The following is a 17,854-nucleotide window of genomic DNA, read 5'->3' on the forward strand; positions in this document are numbered from 1 at the left end:
TTTTTATAAATAAAAGCCATGCTAATATTTATGGACTATTATATTTGTTAGAGAGGAAGCTATTTTTAAACATTAAAATTTTTTGTAGTTCAAGAAATTATGTTTTCATCTATATCAAAATTTAAAAGAATAAATTGAGTCATAATAATATTATTATTATTATTAACAATAACCTCACTATTTCACGGTAACAAATTTCTACAATGTATTATTCATGATTCTATTTTACTATTGTCTTTGGAGTTTGGTAGTTCTCATCCCTTTCATAAAATACCCTTTACCCAAAAATTTCAACGTATGTAGTCTCTCTCTCTTTTTCTCCCTCTCTCTCTCTCTTGAGCAATAACACCATCCTCTCAATAAATGCCATTGCACCCTCTCAATACGCTCTGCAATAACTGCGCACTCCTTCCACATCCTTCACCTGTTCCTCCTCCTCCTTTCTTCTTCCTCACCCTTTCCTCTTCCCCTTCTCTGCAAATCCTTTCACTTCTCCTATGGCATCCTTCAAAGCCTTTTCATATACTTTTTTTCAGTATCAACTTCTTCTCTCACCTCTGCATGCACTCACGTAGATCTTACCTCTTCTATCTTTTTCTCTCTTTTTGCTTCAGCTTTCTGTTGATATTGTTCTTTCTCTTTCCTCTTCCTAAATCTATGAAGAACTGAGCTGTGAAGAAATGGAAAAAGAGAGGAGAGAAAGTGAACGGTCGTTCACGAGTGAGAGAAGAAATTAGGGTTTGGTGCATCAAAAATATGCCCGCCGGCATCATGATTCCGTCAAGACATGTGCCTTCGATGATCGGTAGGAACTCTTCAGCGTTGACCCTAGCTCAGGTCAGTAGAGTCAAACCTAGTCATTTCTTTTTATTTATTTGTTTTTAATAGTTAGTTTGCTCATGATCTCCATGCTTTAATATAAAGCTTAGCCTGCAAAGTGTTAGGGTTTCTGCAGGAAGGAATGATAAGCCAAAGCTTTTTCAACCTTGCAGTTGAGCTTGCTTAGTGTTTTTTCTTGACTTCATACATATGCAACCTAAATAAGAGAGAGAGAGAGAGAGAGAGAGAGAGAGAGAGAGAGAGGTTTTGCTCCATTTCTCTTAGTCTGTTAAGATCTACTCCATTAAATATATCTTGATCACCTTCCTCATTAATTTCCTGTGAAACTTGTAGTTTGAAGGATCACAAGCAACAGATCTAAGCCATTCCTGAATGAGGCTTTGTTCCCTTTTAATTTACTTAAGGGGAAATATTGTTTTTTTCCCCATTGTGCACTACATTTTTTAACAACATTTTAAAATATTAATATTTAATATAATATATACAACATGCTACATTAATAAATGTGCTATAAAGATGTGAATTTATGCTATACGCCAATTATACTTACTATCTCTCATTCATAAGCAGATCTTGTACTTCTTCCTTCTAACCTGCAGACCAACATATTGGAAGGCCAGCAACTCCCTCTTCAACACCAGCTCGTCGATTTGAGCACACAAGCGACAACGACGGCGGAGAGCGAGATGATCAGAACTCGAGAAGATGACTTCGAGAGCAAGTCCGGCAGTGATAACATCGAGGGTGCCTCCGGCGATGAACAGGACCCCAACCAGAGGCCGAGGAAGAAGAGATACCACAGGCACACTCAGCACCAAATTCAGGAAATGGAAGCGTAAGATGTCTATATGAAGTGTCTGCACAAGTTAGCTAGGGTTTCCATGTAAGAGCTAGAATCCAAGTAACTGGTTTTTATACTTTGTTCAGTTTCTTTAAGGACTGCCCGCACCCAGATGACAAGCAGAGGAAAGAGCTGAGCAGGGAGCTGGGATTGGAGCCTCTTCAAGTGAAGTTTTGGTTTCAGAACAAACGCACACAAATGAAGGTATGAAAAACTCTAAAATGTGCTTAAGTAGTAATAGCTAGGGTTTAGATCATGATTCTCTAGTGTGCTGGTTATTTTTTCATAAAATGCATTCTATTATTATTACATTTTTTAATTTTTCAAAAGTTTTAGGGTTAGGGCATGAGATATATAATAGTGAATTATTGAATGTTGTACTAGTTTTAAACATTCATTCTAATTAAGGCTTTGTTTGGGATGACTTTCTTACTGCTTCTTAAATTAGTTTTATAGTACAAAAATTTTTTGTACTAAAAAAACTTCTTTAGGAAGCAGTAAGAGAGCCGTCCCAAACGAGGCCTGAGACGATGAATTTGACTCGATAAATCTAATTTTATCGTGGATCTATACTAGTATACTTTAATGAGCCAGTTATAATTGGGAAGCTCAAGCTAGAATCAAACTTGATTTATTAATTCATGAATCAAATAAATCTTACGTACTACGCGGCTCAATTTGGTATGTTGTTTGAGAGCTTTAACTATCAATCAAGATGATAGTTTTGGATTCGAGTTTAGTGTACGTATGTGATGTGTGTGTGAGTTTGATTTAATTGACCAAAATTCCCCCAAAAAAACTAACTAGAATCATATTTTATATTTAAATTAATGTCTTTATGCCACTTTATACATACATGGATAAGGCACTATGCAAGTTCCAAAAAATAAAGAAGCTCAAAAGAATAAATTGAAAATAATATTATAAATAAGTGTTCGAAATAAGTGAACCAAAGTTGGCTTGTAAACGGGCTGATCCGATTGGACTCCTCACAAGCTAATAGAATCGAATGCTTTTGAGCAGATATAAAGCAAGATTCCCACTGGATCTTCACATCTTCTCCCAAATTAGTCTACAGTTAATAAAAAATTAATCTCCAATTGAACAACAATAGCAGTACTACTTGCTTATCTTGTTCTGAAACTTCTTTATTTTTAACTATCTATGAATTTAAAGTATTAATCAATATCTCCTCTTCTTCTTCCATAAACAGACACAGCATGACAGGCAAGAGAATTCACAGCTTAGATCTGATAACGACAAGCTACGCAATGAGAACCTCCGCTATAAGGAGGCTCTGAGCAATGCCTCCTGCCCTAACTGCGGCGGCCCTGCAGCCCTTGGCGAGATGTCTTTTGATGAGCACCACCTCAGGATTGAGAACGCCAGGCTAAGAGAAGAGGTAATTAAACGATTTAATTAATTAACTCTAATCCTTTTGGGCTAGCTGCTTAATAATCAAAAATATATGAAGAACGAGAAACAAAGTATGATGATGAATAATTTTCCCAGATTGACAGAATCTCAGGCATTGCTGCAAAATACGTAGGCAAGCCAATGAACTCATACTCACTCCTCTCCCCCACTCTCCCATCTCGCTCACCTTTGGATCTCGGCGTCGGCGGCTTCGGTCTTCATTCTCCAACAATGGGTGGCGAGATGTTCTCCGCCGCTGAACTACTAAGGACCGTTGCCGGCCAGCCGGAAGTTGACAAGCCCATGGTTATTGAGCTAGCGGTTGCCGCCATGGAAGAACTGATCAGGATGGCTCAGCTTGGAGAACCACTGTGGAGTAGTCCATGTTTGGATGGAGCTAATGAGATTCTGAATGAAGAAGAGTATGTGCAGAATTTTCCAAGAGGGATTGGGCCCAAGCCTTTTGGGTTGAAGTCGGAGGCTTCCAGGGAAACGGCGGTTGTGATTATGAGCCATGTTAATCTGGTTGAGATTCTCATGGATCCGGTATGTTGCTAATTCATTTATTTAGTAAATCCTTCATGAGCTTTTATATGAGAAAATTGCTTTGAAAGAGACACAAATTTACAGTGCTTTTACATAGTTTTTTATTTACTTTGTAAGAATAAATTCTTTTATCAGAATTTAATGCTTTTTACTCCTTATAGAATCAATGGTCGACAATGTTCTCCGGCATTGTATCGAGGGGGATGACTCTCGAGGTATTATCAACTGGAGTGGCAGGAAACTACAACGGTGCATTGCAAGTGGTATGATTTTGCTTATTTTTTTAATAGCCGAGTGCTACATTTCAACAGTCATCATCCCAGTATTTGTTTTTTATTATTATTATTATTATTATTAGTTGTACACATGACTCTTGATTAACTCAATCGTTTGGGACGGCTTTCTTACTGTTTTTTAAAGCAGCTTTTTAGTATAAGCATTTTATTTTTTACTAAAAAGCTATTTTAAGAAGCAGTAAGAAGGCCGTCCCAAACAAAGCCTCAGTGTAGAGCTCATGCTTATCTTAATCTTTCATATATCAGAACTCAGATTATCGCGTTTGAAACATCTTCTCTATAGTTTTCAGTGGTTAATGAAGGTTGGTTAATTTAATTATCTCATATGTTTTTCAGTATATGACATTTGAATTACAGTTTAGACATCTATGCAAGAATGAACTTAGCAGTTTTCCTTCCTCTTTCTCATATTAAGAGTATTCAGATCGATACTTATATGACTCGCTCTTTTATTCAGATGACAGCTGAATTCCAAGTTCCATCCCCTCTTGTTCCAACTCGTGAGAGCTACTTTGTTAGATACTGCAAGCAGCATCCAGATGGAACCTGGGCTGTCGTCGATGTTTCCTTGGATGGTCTTCGCCCAAGCACTGCCTTGATGAGATGTCGAAGAAGACCATCAGGATGTTTGATACAAGAAATGCCTAATGGCTACTCTAAGGTGGAAATCATAGCTTTAGTATTCAAATTTACACATCTTGCTTAGTTTATAACTTGCAATATCGTTTATGATCATGGTAAAACTTTTTTGTAATGTTGTTTAGGTGATTTGGGTGGAACATGTTGAAGTTGATGATAGGTCTGTTCATAGTATCTACAAGCCATTAGTGAACTCAGGCATTGCATTTGGGGCTAAAAGGTGGGTTTCTACTTTGGATCGACAGTGTGAACGCCTTGCAAGTGTCATGGCTAGTAGCATTCCTTCAGGAGAAATTGGAGGTAAGTATGCAACAATATTGTATAAAAATGTTCATAATGAATCATGAGCAACACATGAGTTTTAACAGTTGTGTTAGTGTGTGAATTTTGTCTGTTCAATTGATGTAACAGTGATAACAACACCAGAGGGGAGGAAGAGCATGTTGAAGCTGGCAGAGAGGATGGTACTTAGCTTTTGTGGAGGGGTGAGTGCCTCAACTACTCATCAATGGACTACATTGTCTGGAAGTGGAGCAGAAGATGTGAGGGTAATGACACGAAAAAGTGTTGATGACCCAGGAAGGCCTCCTGGTATTGTTTTAAATGCTGCAACATCATTTTGGCTTCCTGTGTCTCCAAAAAGGGTGTTTGATTTCCTCCGTGATGAAAGTTCACGCAGCGAGGTATGTTAGCTTAGCATTATTTGCTTGGATTTGTTCAAGTGACATTTGAATCTTCTCTGCTATCGCATTTACAAAATTTAAGAATTTGAGGAATTGAATAAGTTGTCATTGCTACAACTAAATCCTCAACGCACAAAATTTGTATCCGACTTGGAGGAGAATAGTCATGTTGTGATTATCAAGAAGTATCCCTCAAGGATATTAAATTTTCGTTCTTGGCCAATCAGTATCAAATCGATTTTATGTGATTTTTATGTGATTTAGCCAACTTTTCTCTTTATTTATTTACTTTTGTTAGCGTGGAATGAAGAGAAACTAGTGTAGAACTTGCCTTTAAATGTTTTCTTCTTGTAAGCTTTATATAGAAGCTAATGAATGATGATTTCATCACTTCATGACACTTCAACACTGACAGTGGGACATCCTCTCAAACGGCGGTGTAGTTCAAGAGATGGCTCATATTGCCAATGGTCGTGATCATGGAAACTGTGTCTCCCTCCTCCGTGTTAATGTAAGTCATTTTAAAATTTTTAAACAATCAAGAAAGTAACTTTACCTGATTTCATCTTTTTTTTTTTCTGATAGCAGAGCACAAATTCAAATCAAAGCAATATGCTGATACTCCAAGAGAGTTGTACTGATCCCACAGGCTCCTATGTGATTTATGCTCCCGTTGATGTGGTTGCCATGAATGTAGTTCTCAATGGCGGCGATCCCGACTATGTGGCTCTCTTGCCTTCAGGTTTCGCCATCCTCCCTGATGGTTCGAATGGAGTTCAAGGTGGTGGAAGTGGAATTGGGGAAGTTGGTTCTGGTGGTTCCCTACTTACAGTGGCATTCCAGATACTAGTTGATTCAATACCAACAGCAAAGCTCTCGCTTGGTTCGGTTGCAACGGTCAACAGCCTAATTGCATGCACTGTGGAAAGGATCAAGGCTGCTGTATCGGGCGAAAACCCACAATGAGCCTAAGGGCTCTTACAAATCAATGGTAAGTAGGAAAGTTTTAGTTGTTGGTGTTGTTAATTATATATGTAGTTATGCTTTTGCTATTTGTTTGAAGGATTAGAATGATTTCTTCATGTTAGTTTTGGAAGTTTGTGAGGGCTAAGGCTTCGTTTGGGACGGCTTTCTTACTGCTTCTTAAAACAATTTTCTAAGATAAAATTAAAATTTTTTTACTAGAAAGCTGCTTTAAAAAGTAAAAAGAAAACCGTCCCAAACGAAGCCTAAATCTAAGGTTCTTCATCCTTGTGACATGCAGTAGGAAATATTTGGTTTTTAAATGGAGATTAACGCACTAGTTTAATTTTTTAGTGTATGAATGGTCTTCATATGTAGGACAAGGTCTTTTTTTTTAGTATCTCACTATGGATCAAGGATAAGGTCTTTAATGTTATTTAAAGATTTAAGTTTCAGGCATAAAGATATACATCCATACTAACATTCTTTTATGATTCAGGAAAATTTGGCTTCAATATAAATTAGATATACACAATATATGCAACACCAAAATCAAACTTCTGATTTTTAGTTTGGCCTGTCTCAATCTTCTTGGATTTCGAGAAGTGAAAAAGAAAGAATTTAAAGGTTTACTTGGTTTGAGGAAATTAGAGAAATATAAATGCATTTTATTTCACATTTTAATAGTGGGGGTTTTATTCCAATATAATTAATATCTAATTGGATTTATATATCTAAGACATGTAAACAAAATTACTTTTATTGAACAATACTTTCTTATCCAACACTTCTAGAAAATGATAAGTATTGTATAGTAGAATTTTTCATCGTGGTATATGGAGTTTATCGTCCTAGTGTTGCATGAAGATCCTGCATACACATATATAAATTGTTTTTCTAGTAAAAATTTCAAAATGAAAAGAAAAAATAATCAGGTGAAGCTTAATTGAATTGACTCCATTAGTATGAGTTAGAGATTACAAATGATATATTTCCCCAAAATTATAGAGGTGTTAATACAATGTTATAAGCATAAACAATGGAAATGATCTTCTATGGTGATAGTAGGAAGGGTTTAGAGGTGTAAGAGACATGCTATAGCAATAAACATTAGCCGTCAAATAATATTGGGCATTGAAATTCAGGCATCAATGGTGGTCGACTTGATCATTATCTTAATAGAAAGGGAGATTGTGCAATCAATAAGATGGGCATTACACATTATTGGTTGATGAATGTGGAACCTTGTAAGCATTAGATGATGAATACCGTGGAATGCCAAAAGTGGGGAAATAATTGACTGTTGGTCTGATCTTCTCTTAATAAGAGGTAAGGATGAGTGACAAATAAAATGGCATAAGATGATAGCCATTTACAAGTGCCAGATAATGATGATCGATGGGGAATATCATGATTCCAAGATGATGAGAAGTTAGTTCATTTATTCTTTTAATATAAGTGAAGATTGTGTCACTAAAAAGATGAACATTGGATGTCAGTGGCAACAATTGACGAGAAAAATCAGAAGTTCAACCATGATTAAATTAAAAGTAATGACCCTATCATTTTCCTTATAAAAGGGGGAACCAATCAACTTAGAAGATGGAAATTGAACTTCAATACTTGACATGAGTTGAATATTAATGATGGTGATCATTGTTGTTAGCCGAAACTTGCATCATCAGATCAATGGCAATGATGGGCATCGATGTTGACTAGTGGTTTCTGATAAGTGTTGGTGATGATCATGGGTGTTAATGTTGGTCGATGAACAATGTTATATGGAAATTTTGACAATTAGTGCTTGTCAACAATCAATGTCGGGCAATGATGGGCAAAGCTCTAAAATATTTATGAATTTTGGATTTCTCACAAATGAAAATTCTCTCCCTGAATGTATATAAATATGAATTTTATTAGGGGGTGTTATGATCATTTCTATGCTGATTTTAGGCACTCCGTCATATGGTATTAAAATATATATCACATTTGATGATTTTATATATTTTGGATATCTTAATGCTTTAATGAATTTAAAATTGAATGAAATTGGACTTTTTTCATTTATTATTTTGATTCAATTTCAATTATAAGAACACAAAATTTGGAAGATGAATTATGTGCCCAAATGATCTTAGATGTTTCCTATTATGCTTTTTAGAGCTCGATAAGCACATTTAGACTTATCACTAGGCTCTTCTAACCACACTAGAGTTTTTAGGGTAAACTAAAAATTAAAATTTTTATGATCTCAAACTCAATTATAGGAGTTTTTAGTCTAAACATTAGTTGCTTTGAAATCTTGTAGTTCTTTGTCACATTAAGTGAGATTTCAATTTATTAGAAATAATCACAATAAATTAATTATTTTTAACCAAGTGGAATTCTTTTTAATCCCTTTACCATTTCCAATTTTACTTTCTTTTCATTTCCTCTCCTACCTCAAACCAAAGAGGGCCTAAGTGATGGAGGCCCCAATTGGATCTTGATGGTGAAGGCATTAGCTTGCTCATTGGTGAGGTGAAAGTCCTAATAATTACGAAAAATTCAACCATGAACACATGTAAATGTGCAATACCTTAAACCTATGAACTATGCAGTGTAAGTGAATGCTCCCAACCATTATGCTGAGTTGAGACAGATTAAGGTTTGGAATTAGGTCCTAATTTATGTTGGACAAATGATACAGTTTATACTATGGAGTTATTGAATGGAGTGGATTGATGTTTTAATGGATGGAGAGAGAGAGAGAGAGAGAGAGAGAGAGAGAGAGAGAGAGAGAGAGAGAGAGAGAGGTATGAAGGTGGATTGGATGATAACTTTGAGGAAGAGGGGGGAGGCTTGGGTAGTTGGGCTGAAGAGGGAGGTCGAGCCCTTTCTCATGTTTGGTATTAGGTCAGTATCCAACTGAGTTAGTAGGCTTTTAGGATGATAGATGGAATCTAATAAACTTGCAGGAGGATTAAAGGTGATAGCTTGTGGAATAATGTTTAAGGAGGTGTAGTCCTAACACTTGTCAAGGAAGAGAAAGAAGGTTTAAGGAAGCTAAAGGATAAATTTTGTGTTCATAAAATTACAAGAATTTTTCTTCTCCAAGTAGTAGAAGTTTTCCTATTAAAGATTTGTACAAGAAAATTTATTTTATTTTGACAATAATTCAATACAAAAGTACATAACTTGCATTTATAGACTAGAGAGTTTCCAATCTATGGGTGGTTGAATTTCACTTCATTTGAAAATTATTTTTCGGCCTCTTATATCACTTTACATAGATTGGTGTCAAGGCCAAAAAAAGTAAAGTAAGATTCAACAAACAATAAATAACCACTTATTTCCCTTTAATTTCTTTGTTAATTTTGATTTTATGCTATAGCACTAAGTGTTTGCAAGATTTAGCACACATTCATTTTAATATTATTAGTAATTACAGTAAACTTACTACTAATAACTTTGATCTTCCATATATGATGGTTTAATTATAGTTTTATAAAATTTATCTTAAATTCTTATTTGAACTAACTACACTATTAATCATCTCTGAACTTTGTTTTCTTTTGGTTTCACAGGATCTGAAGAGGACCAAAAGATTTACAGGAAATAGCCAGAGAAATTATTGGATGTCGGAAGTAGTCAAGAACGCACCTCAGACTATCCTTGCCACGTGGTGTGTTCATATTAACCTTAAAAATCAAGTTTAAATATTGAGCACTCCACCATGCAAGGGTGTTGGTTCGGGTATTGACTCCCCCTTTTCTTTGTTACTCCCTTTCCTTCCCTTTTGTACTTTTGCAGACAAGAAAAAAACCACTTATTTCCCTTTAATTTCTACCAGTAGCTCTTTCTCTCTCTCTATTGGATTCTCTCTTTCTGGAAGACTGATCACCAACATATAACTTCTTCAAATTTGTGCATTGTCATCCTATGTTGGAGTAATTTGTGAGGGATTTCATTTGTCAGAACTACTATTTTCTTCTTTGCATGTTAGCAGTTAATCATAATCATATTAGTGGTGTTAATCTGCAGAAGTGTTAGCAAGATTGTTGTTAATGATTTCTTAATTTTAATTATTTAAGATAGAATGATGAGTTAATTGAATTTGCAGTAAAAAGAGAAAGTATTAGAATAATTGTCATCTGGAACTAACTTCAGTTTTTTGTTAAAATGAGTGGTTTTACTGTATTGGGCTGTATTTCAAGCCTATAAACTATATGAATGTTGTCTCAATTTCTGCTTGGAGTTATTTGAATTTGGTTTTTTTTCTTTGGTATGGCATTGTACAAAGCTTACAAATGGTAGAAATGTTTATCTTTTTTCAGTAAATGCAATGTTTCAGCAGCTTTCACTACGCTTAAATGGTGAAAACTTGGTGTGAAACGCAAAATTTGCTTTTTTTTTTTAAATAAAATTTAGCAGAGCAAAATTACTCGCAATATAGTTATTTTTCTTTAAAAAATTCTCGTAAACAAAATCAGTTTAGCAACCTTTGACAAAGCTTACTTAGGGAATATTTAACCGAACAATCCATTTTCTACTTCAAAAATATAGTAACAGTCATATCAAATAGTGATTCATCTCCAATCGAATTCCATTTCTTACACACAAAAAGTGAATGTTTTGTGTATATTCTTTTTCATCTTCATTCTCCCACATTAAAAAAATGCGTTTATGTGAATAATGCTATGTCAATATTGGCGTCGCACTATACTAAGCCAATTAAGATAAAATGTATAAATGTGTTTTCATTTGTCGTTCGGATGGAGAGTAGCTTGTGGGAGCTACAAACTGGCAAATGACATTCGGTTGGAGATCAAGGCCCTTAACATACATTATTTCTACAAATGTTTCTGTCTAAAGACTCTTCTTATAAGAATTAATAATGTGGAAGTTCTATCTTCTGGGGTCATCATCCTTCTGCCCTGAGATTCTCATTAAAAGTTCACTTTAAGAAGAGTTTTAGAAAAAAAAAACTTATTATAATCATAAGGCATTGGATTGGATGCCTTGTACATATGGATGCATGAGCAAGTTCCTCGCAAGTCTCCCAGAAACATAGGGAAGCTTGAAATCTCTAATAAACTAGGGAGGCCAGCAAGTTGAAGATTAATCTCCTTTTATAACATCAAGAAACCTAAAGGTTATTTACACAAATTGCTAGCATACATTGAGTCATATTATTGACATCCATTCACTTTCGTTTTAATGCACAAATCTTGGGGCTTGTAAGGTGAATTACTGTCATACCTCACATGTGGTAATTGTAAGAATGTAAATGCAATAATATACAATAAAAAATAGTACATCTCATATAAATTTAAAATTTTTATAATATTTGAAAAAGGCATTGTCCCTCTTGGGTGGTGTTGAGAATCCTCATGTAATCGTTTTGAGGCACCCTTGAGAGCATTGTTGTTGCTAGAAAAATCTCATTGATCCTCACCTAAGAGAGAAAATCACCTATTTAAGACATTCCATAGTTCACTCTTTGCTTGCGCCAAAGAATTCATTCTCTCTCTCTCTCTCTCTCTCTCTCTCTCTCTCTCTCTCTCTCTCTCTCTCTCTCTATCTTTATTTATATTTATACACACACACGATGACAAACACAGATTCACAACCAAATTTTAAACAATTTAAACAATTTTCATCTAATTTCATTCAAAATTTTGTTACATAATTACAATTAAGATATATTCTAATCATTTTTCTAGAAGCGCTTGTATAAGTGGTCCTCCCTCTAGGGGGACTGTCACCGGCCGGTAGGATGATGAAAGAACAGCTTGCGCTTAGGAGACGAAAGCAAAGCTTACCTTCTCCCGAGAGCTCAACGGAGGAATCTCTCTCCTTGGTCGAGCTCCGATCACCACCTGTACTCCTGCAGGATACAGAAAATTCAAAAATAATTAACAAGGATTTTGATCTCAAACAGTCTGTCTCCCGCCTTTATTTGAACAGGCTTTATAGCCGCTGAAAATTCACTCAGCTACAGGAAAAGCTATATGCGTATTCACATGTAAAGAAAAACGATTATTACAAATGAAATAAGAGAAACAAAAATAGAGGAGGCGATGTGACTGAAACAGGGGACACTCCGGTGTCATTCTCCCGGGGTAGGCGAATCATCTAGCTCATAGTGAGGCGTTAGATCAGCCACGTTAAAGGTAGCAGAGATGTTATAACCGCCTGGAAGGTCAATCTGGTAGGCATTATCATTGAACTTTTTAATAATGCGAAAAGGGCCATCAGCCTTGGGTTTTAACTTCGCGAAAGCTCCTAGCGGAAAACGATCTTTCCGGAGATGAATCCAGACCATATCACCTTCTTTAAATTCAACTTTCCGTCGATGCTTGTTAGCTTGGTTCTTACACTTGGCATTGTGCTTTGCAATGGTTTCTTGAACGGTCTTATGCAACTGCTGTATTTCTCGACTACGCTGTTCACCATCAATACTGAAAACAGAAGGAGGTGTATCTGGTATGAGATCCAGCGGAGTAATGGGATTGTACCCATAAGCGACCTCAAAGGGGCTGCACTTGGTAGCTTGATTAACAGATTGGTTAAAGGAAAACTCGATCTGAGCTAAGATGAGGTCCCACTGACGGATATTCTTCCCAACAAAACACCTCAACAGATTACCCAGACTGCGATTAACGGTTTCAGTTTGTCCGTCTGTTTGAGGGTGGGCAGCCGAGCTAAATTGCAAACGAGTGCCAAATTTTCCCCAAAGAGTCCTCCAAAAATGACTCAAGAACTTTACATCCCGATCAGAGGTGATAGTTCTCGGGATCCCATGAAGACGAACGATCTCTCTGAAGAACAAATCCGCGACGTGTGTGGCATCCAAAGTCTTTGTGCAAGCTACAAAATGAACCATTTTAGAGAACCGATCCACGACAACCATAATGGAGTCCTTATTCCTCTGGGTACGGGGCAATCCGACTACGAAATCCAAACTTATATCCACCCATGGAGAATTAAGAAGGAACCGGCAGAGGTGTATACAATCCCGCATTGGAACCGGAAGTCTTAGCTCGTTTACAGACACTACAACTTTGCACATATCGTCCTACATTCTTCTTTAAGGCAGGCCAAAAGAAGTTTTCCGATAACAGACTAATGGTCTTATCCCTCCCAAAATGCCCAGCCAATCCTCCATCATGACTTTCTGCCAAAAGAGCTAATCTGAGAGAGCAATTTGGCACACAAAGTCGCTTCCCAAAGAAAAGATATCCTTCCTTTAAATGGAATTGTTTACAGTTGCCACTGTGACATTGTTCCCACATTGTTTTAAAATCTGGATCATGACGGTATAAATCTTTGATCACTTCAAATCCCACAATTTTGTGGTGCAACGTTTGAAGCAATAGATGGCGTCGGCTGAGTGCATCAGCCACCTGGTTGTTGTGTCCAGCCTTATGTTTGAGCACATAATGAAATGACGACAGGAATTCGGACCACTGAGCATGCCGAGCCTTCAACTTCTTCTGATGACTTAGGTACCTCAAGGCTTCATGATCTGAGTATAATATGAACTCGTTCGCAAGCAAATAATGGTTCCAATGTTGTAGAGCTCTAATGATGGCGTAAAACTCTTTATCATAGGTTGAATACTTCCGACGAGCTTCACTTAACTTTTCACTGAAGTAGGCCACGAGATAACCACCTTGGGTAAGCACGGGACCTACTCCCAGGTTAGAAGCATCACATTCGACTTCAAAAGCTTGAGAGAAATTGGGAAGTATTAGCGTGGGCGCTGACGCGTGGGCGCTGACGATAAGTGCATCTTCAAAGTGTCAAAGCTCGTTTGAGCATCCTTAGTCCACTCAAAATGATCAGATTTTAACAGTTCTGTCATGGGGCAGCCACTGTACTGAAGCCCTTTATAAATCTGCGGTAGAATGAAGCGAGTTCAAGGAATTGTCTGATATCTGTAAAAGACTGCGGAACAGGCCAGCTACGCACTGCTTCAATCTTTTCCCAGTCCACATGCAATCCTTTAGCTGATAATTTATATCCTAGAAAAGATATCTCAGTCACAGCAAACTGGAACTTTTCTCTGTTCGCAAACAACTGTTGTTCTCGTAGGACTGTAAACACATTTCGAAGGTGAATTCGGTGTTCCTGAAGATCAATACTGTAGATGAGTACATCATCAAAATAAGCTATCACGAACTTATAAAGGAAAGGCTGGAGAATGTGATTCATTAGTCTCATGAAAGTGCTGGGGGCATTGGTTAAGCCGAATGGCATCACCAACCATTCATATAGACCGTCATGCGTCTTAAAAGCAGTCTTCCACTCGTCTCCCATCTTCATCCTAATATGAAGATAACCACTTCTCAGGTCAATCTTGGAGAAGATCGTAGCTCCCTGCAGCTGGTCGAACATGTCATCAATGCGGGGAATGGGGAACTGGTATTTAACAGTAATTTTATTGACAGCCCGGCTGTCTATACACATTCTGTAAGTCCCGTCTTTCTTAGGAACTAATAACGCGGGGACGGCACAAGGACTTACACTATGCCGCACAAATCCTTTGTGTAGTAGCTCCTGCACTTGTCGTTTGAGTTCAGCCTGTTCATCAGGGCGAAGCCTGTAAGCAGTACGGTTAGGAATAACGGCTCCAGGTACAAATTCAACAGCGTGTTGAATCTGTCTCTCAGGGGGCAACTTAGAAGGGAGCACATCGGTCATCACATCTGCAAACTCCTCAAGAACATCCTGGACCCCATTGTTATAGTTATCGACAGTATCATTGCTGAATAGAACAACCAGGAGTAGCCCAACACCCTCCTCTTTGAGAGTCTTCAAGAACATGGATTTGGTAAGTAGCTGCGGATTACTTCTTGCGAACTGACCCTCGCTAATAGGAACCAGCACAATTTTCCTGTTCTGATGTTTGAACGAGTACGTGTTCGATTCTCCATCATGTACTGTCTTCCTGTCAAATTGCCAAGGTCGGCCTAACAGAAGATGAAAAGCATCCATCGGGACGACATCACACCAAACTTGGTCTTCAAATTTTCCAATGGAAAAATTAACAAGACATCTCTTCGTGACGCTGACTTCGTTTTCCTTTTGGATCAAAGAAAAGGTGTATGGTTTGGCATGAGTCTCTGTAGACAAACCCAATTTCTCCACCATAGTAGTAGATACCACATTCTCATAACTTCCGCTGTCAATAATCATTTGACATACCTTCCCTCCTACAGTACATCTCGTTTGAAAAATACGATGTCTTTGACACGTATCATCTCTCTGGGAACTAAGCACCCTGTGAAGAACAAGCAGGCTACCTTCATCAGCGGAGATAGCCGTAGTCTCAAGTTCTTCAGACAACTGATTGTCTCCCAAACTAGTTTCATCCACCATTTCTTGATCAGGATCTACATCTTCTAGTATAGTAATAACTCTTCGATTGGGACATCCTGAGGCTATATGTCCAAATCCTTAACATTTAAAGCACTTTCTTGGCGCCAAAGTATTCGTTCCAGGAGTTCTTGGTATCCCATTAAAAGATTTTTGGCCATCCTTGTTTCCGGTAGCTATCACTGTAGATTTCCCATCTGTTTTCTTGAAATGTGGTTTGTCTACTGTGTTCTATGAAGCCATTGCCTTTCCACGATTCCACCTGTTAGATTTTTGTTGTTTTTCCACCTTGATAGCAAGATTAAAGACATCTTGTAAAGTCCAGTAAGGCTGTAACTGGACTACATTGGCAATTGTGGTCTGTAATCCTTCCATGAATCGAGCAATCGTGTTTTCTTCCGGTTCAGATAAATCACATTGAAGTGATAACTGTTCAAATTCTGCAATGTACTCTTCGACCGATAATTGATTCTGTTGTAGTCGATGAAGCTTCAAGAACAACTCTTGTCGATACCTCTCCGATAGGTATTTACGTTGAAGCTCCTTCTTCATTTTACTCCAGGTGGTAATCTTGCTACGGCCTTCACGAATTCTGCTACGCTTTAAGTTTTCCCACCACAGAGAAGCACTTTTTTTTTAACTTGATCGCAACAATCTTGACAACTCGATCTTGCGGAATCTCCTTAAATTCAATGATTCGTTCTACCGTATATATCCAATTGACAAACTCATCAGGATCTAACCGTCCATCAAAGTCGGGTAGATCTATCTTTAATCCAGCATCATCTCTGTAATGACCTACGCGCCCTTGCATCGTTCTCCTTTCTTCCTCCTCACTGTGAGAATCTTGATGAAAATGATTCACCTCCTCTTCTTCTTCTTGAACTTCTTGATCTGGTTCCCTTTGTTCGAATCTAGCCAACTTTTGCTGGAGTTGATGAATTTCCCTTTGAAAATCTTCGATAATCACATCTCTCGTCGGACGCTGGGGATTCCGTCGAGGCGGCATCTTTGCCTGCTCTGATATCAATTTGACACCGGCCGATAGGATGACGAAAGAACAGCTTGCGCTTAGGAGACGAAAGCAAAGCTTACCTTCTCCCGAGAGCTCAACGGAGGAATCTCTCTCCTTGGTCGAGCTCCGATCACCACCTGTACTCCTACAGGATACAGAAAATTCAAAAAGAATTAACAAGGATTTTGATCTCAAACAGTCTGTCTCCCGCCTTTATTTGAACAGGCTTTATAGCCGCTGAAAATTCACTCAGCTACAGGAAAAGCTATATGCGTATTCACATGTAAAGAAAAACGATTATTACAAATGAAATAAGAGAAATAAAAACAGAGGAGGCGGTGTGACTGAAACAGGGGACACTCTGATGTCAGGGACTTTTTTCCTTGGCATCCAAGCCATCAATGTTCACTTCTTGATGTATAAATGAGTTTGCAAATATATATACACTCAAAGTCCTAAATAAGAGAGAGAGAGAGAGAGAGAGAGAGAGATAGATAGAGAGAGAGAGGAATATGGCCCCACAAACACTACAGGAAATTCATGAATTACCGGCGGTCTGGACCGGCAGTTATGTAACCGCCGGTATTACGGTGATTTAACCGGTGGTTAACTGGCAGTTAACCCCAATTATTTAATTAATTGCCGCCGGAAATAGCAGCGGTCCAATAACTATCGGTTATCCTGCCGGTATTAATTCTTATCGGTCCAATACCAGCGGCTAAAACTGCCAGTGTTAAGTGAATTTCTTCTGGAGGTAATAACTGTCGGATCGCCGCCGGAAAAAGCCTAAAAAATAAGCCGTCATGACCCTTCCATTTCATTTACTCGCATCCTCCTCTATCTCTTGCGCGATAGTCGCGATCGAAATGCTCCCTCCGGCCGAGGATCTCGCCCCAACTCCCACATCAAAGCACGACTGAAGATCTCACCCCCACTCATGCGCAAAGCCGGCGTCCGAGTCTGAACCATAACCTTAGGTTTGTGTTTTTTTTTTCTCATCAAAGCACGACCGAATATGATGCTTGAACTCTAAATTATATAGTTGAATATTGTCAATATAGTTAGGAAGATTTATGCATGCTAAGCACTAATCAACATATCATCTTGATTTTCTCTGTTCTTAGTTGATATAATGACATGTAAATTTGACTTCTCTCTTTAAAACACACACTTTAAATGAGCAGTTAAAGATTTTGTTCAAGAGTAAGTGCATCAACTATTGATGGGTTCAATAGTTTTCCTAGAGATTATC

The 17,854-nt window shown here is 37.7% G+C and overlaps 1 protein-coding gene across 3 annotated transcripts; it reads left to right on the forward strand.

Moving 5' to 3' along the window:
• Nucleotides 1–347: 347 nt before the first annotated feature.
• On the forward strand, nucleotides 348–10,320 carry LOC110114408 (homeobox-leucine zipper protein ROC2). 3 transcript variants are annotated; one of them, XM_020847274.2, is made up of 12 exons: nucleotides 348–837; nucleotides 1,411–1,675; nucleotides 1,768–1,885; nucleotides 2,895–3,083; nucleotides 3,194–3,643; nucleotides 3,805–3,906; nucleotides 4,397–4,600; nucleotides 4,704–4,878; nucleotides 4,990–5,261; nucleotides 5,677–5,772; nucleotides 5,847–6,252; nucleotides 9,791–10,320. In XM_020847274.2, the coding sequence occupies exons 2-11, from the start codon at nucleotides 1,527–1,529 to the stop codon at nucleotides 6,225–6,227; spliced, it is 2,136 nt and encodes a 711-aa protein (XP_020702933.1). In that variant the 5' UTR covers nucleotides 348–837; nucleotides 1,411–1,526; the 3' UTR covers nucleotides 6,228–6,252; nucleotides 9,791–10,320. The 3 variants fall into 3 exon arrangements, with proteins under 3 accessions (XP_020702933.1, XP_020702931.1, XP_020702932.1); XM_020847272.2 differs by having other exon boundaries at nucleotides 1,440–1,675; XM_020847273.2 differs by having other exon boundaries at nucleotides 350–837; nucleotides 1,440–1,675; nucleotides 5,850–6,252.
• Nucleotides 10,321–17,854: the final 7,534 nt, after the last annotated feature.

This window comes from Dendrobium catenatum, unplaced genomic scaffold (assembly GCF_001605985.2).
Source record: "Dendrobium catenatum unplaced genomic scaffold, ASM160598v2 fragScaff_scaffold_1280, whole genome shotgun sequence".
In the NCBI taxonomy this organism is placed as follows: Eukaryota; Viridiplantae; Streptophyta; class Magnoliopsida; order Asparagales; family Orchidaceae; genus Dendrobium; species Dendrobium catenatum.

Excerpts from the sequence above, each read along its gene's own strand:
- LOC110114408 (XM_020847272.2), top strand. The coding sequence starts at position 757 with ATGCCCGCCGGCATCATGATTCCGTCAAGACATGTGCCTTCGATGATC. Across the intron at positions 3,907-4,396 it reads ACAACGGTGCATTGCAAGTG|ATGACAGCTGAATTCCAAGT; the intron begins GTATGATTTTGC and ends TCTTTTATTCAG. Across the intron at positions 4,601-4,703 it reads TGCCTAATGGCTACTCTAAG|GTGATTTGGGTGGAACATGT; the intron begins GTGGAAATCATA and ends AATGTTGTTTAG.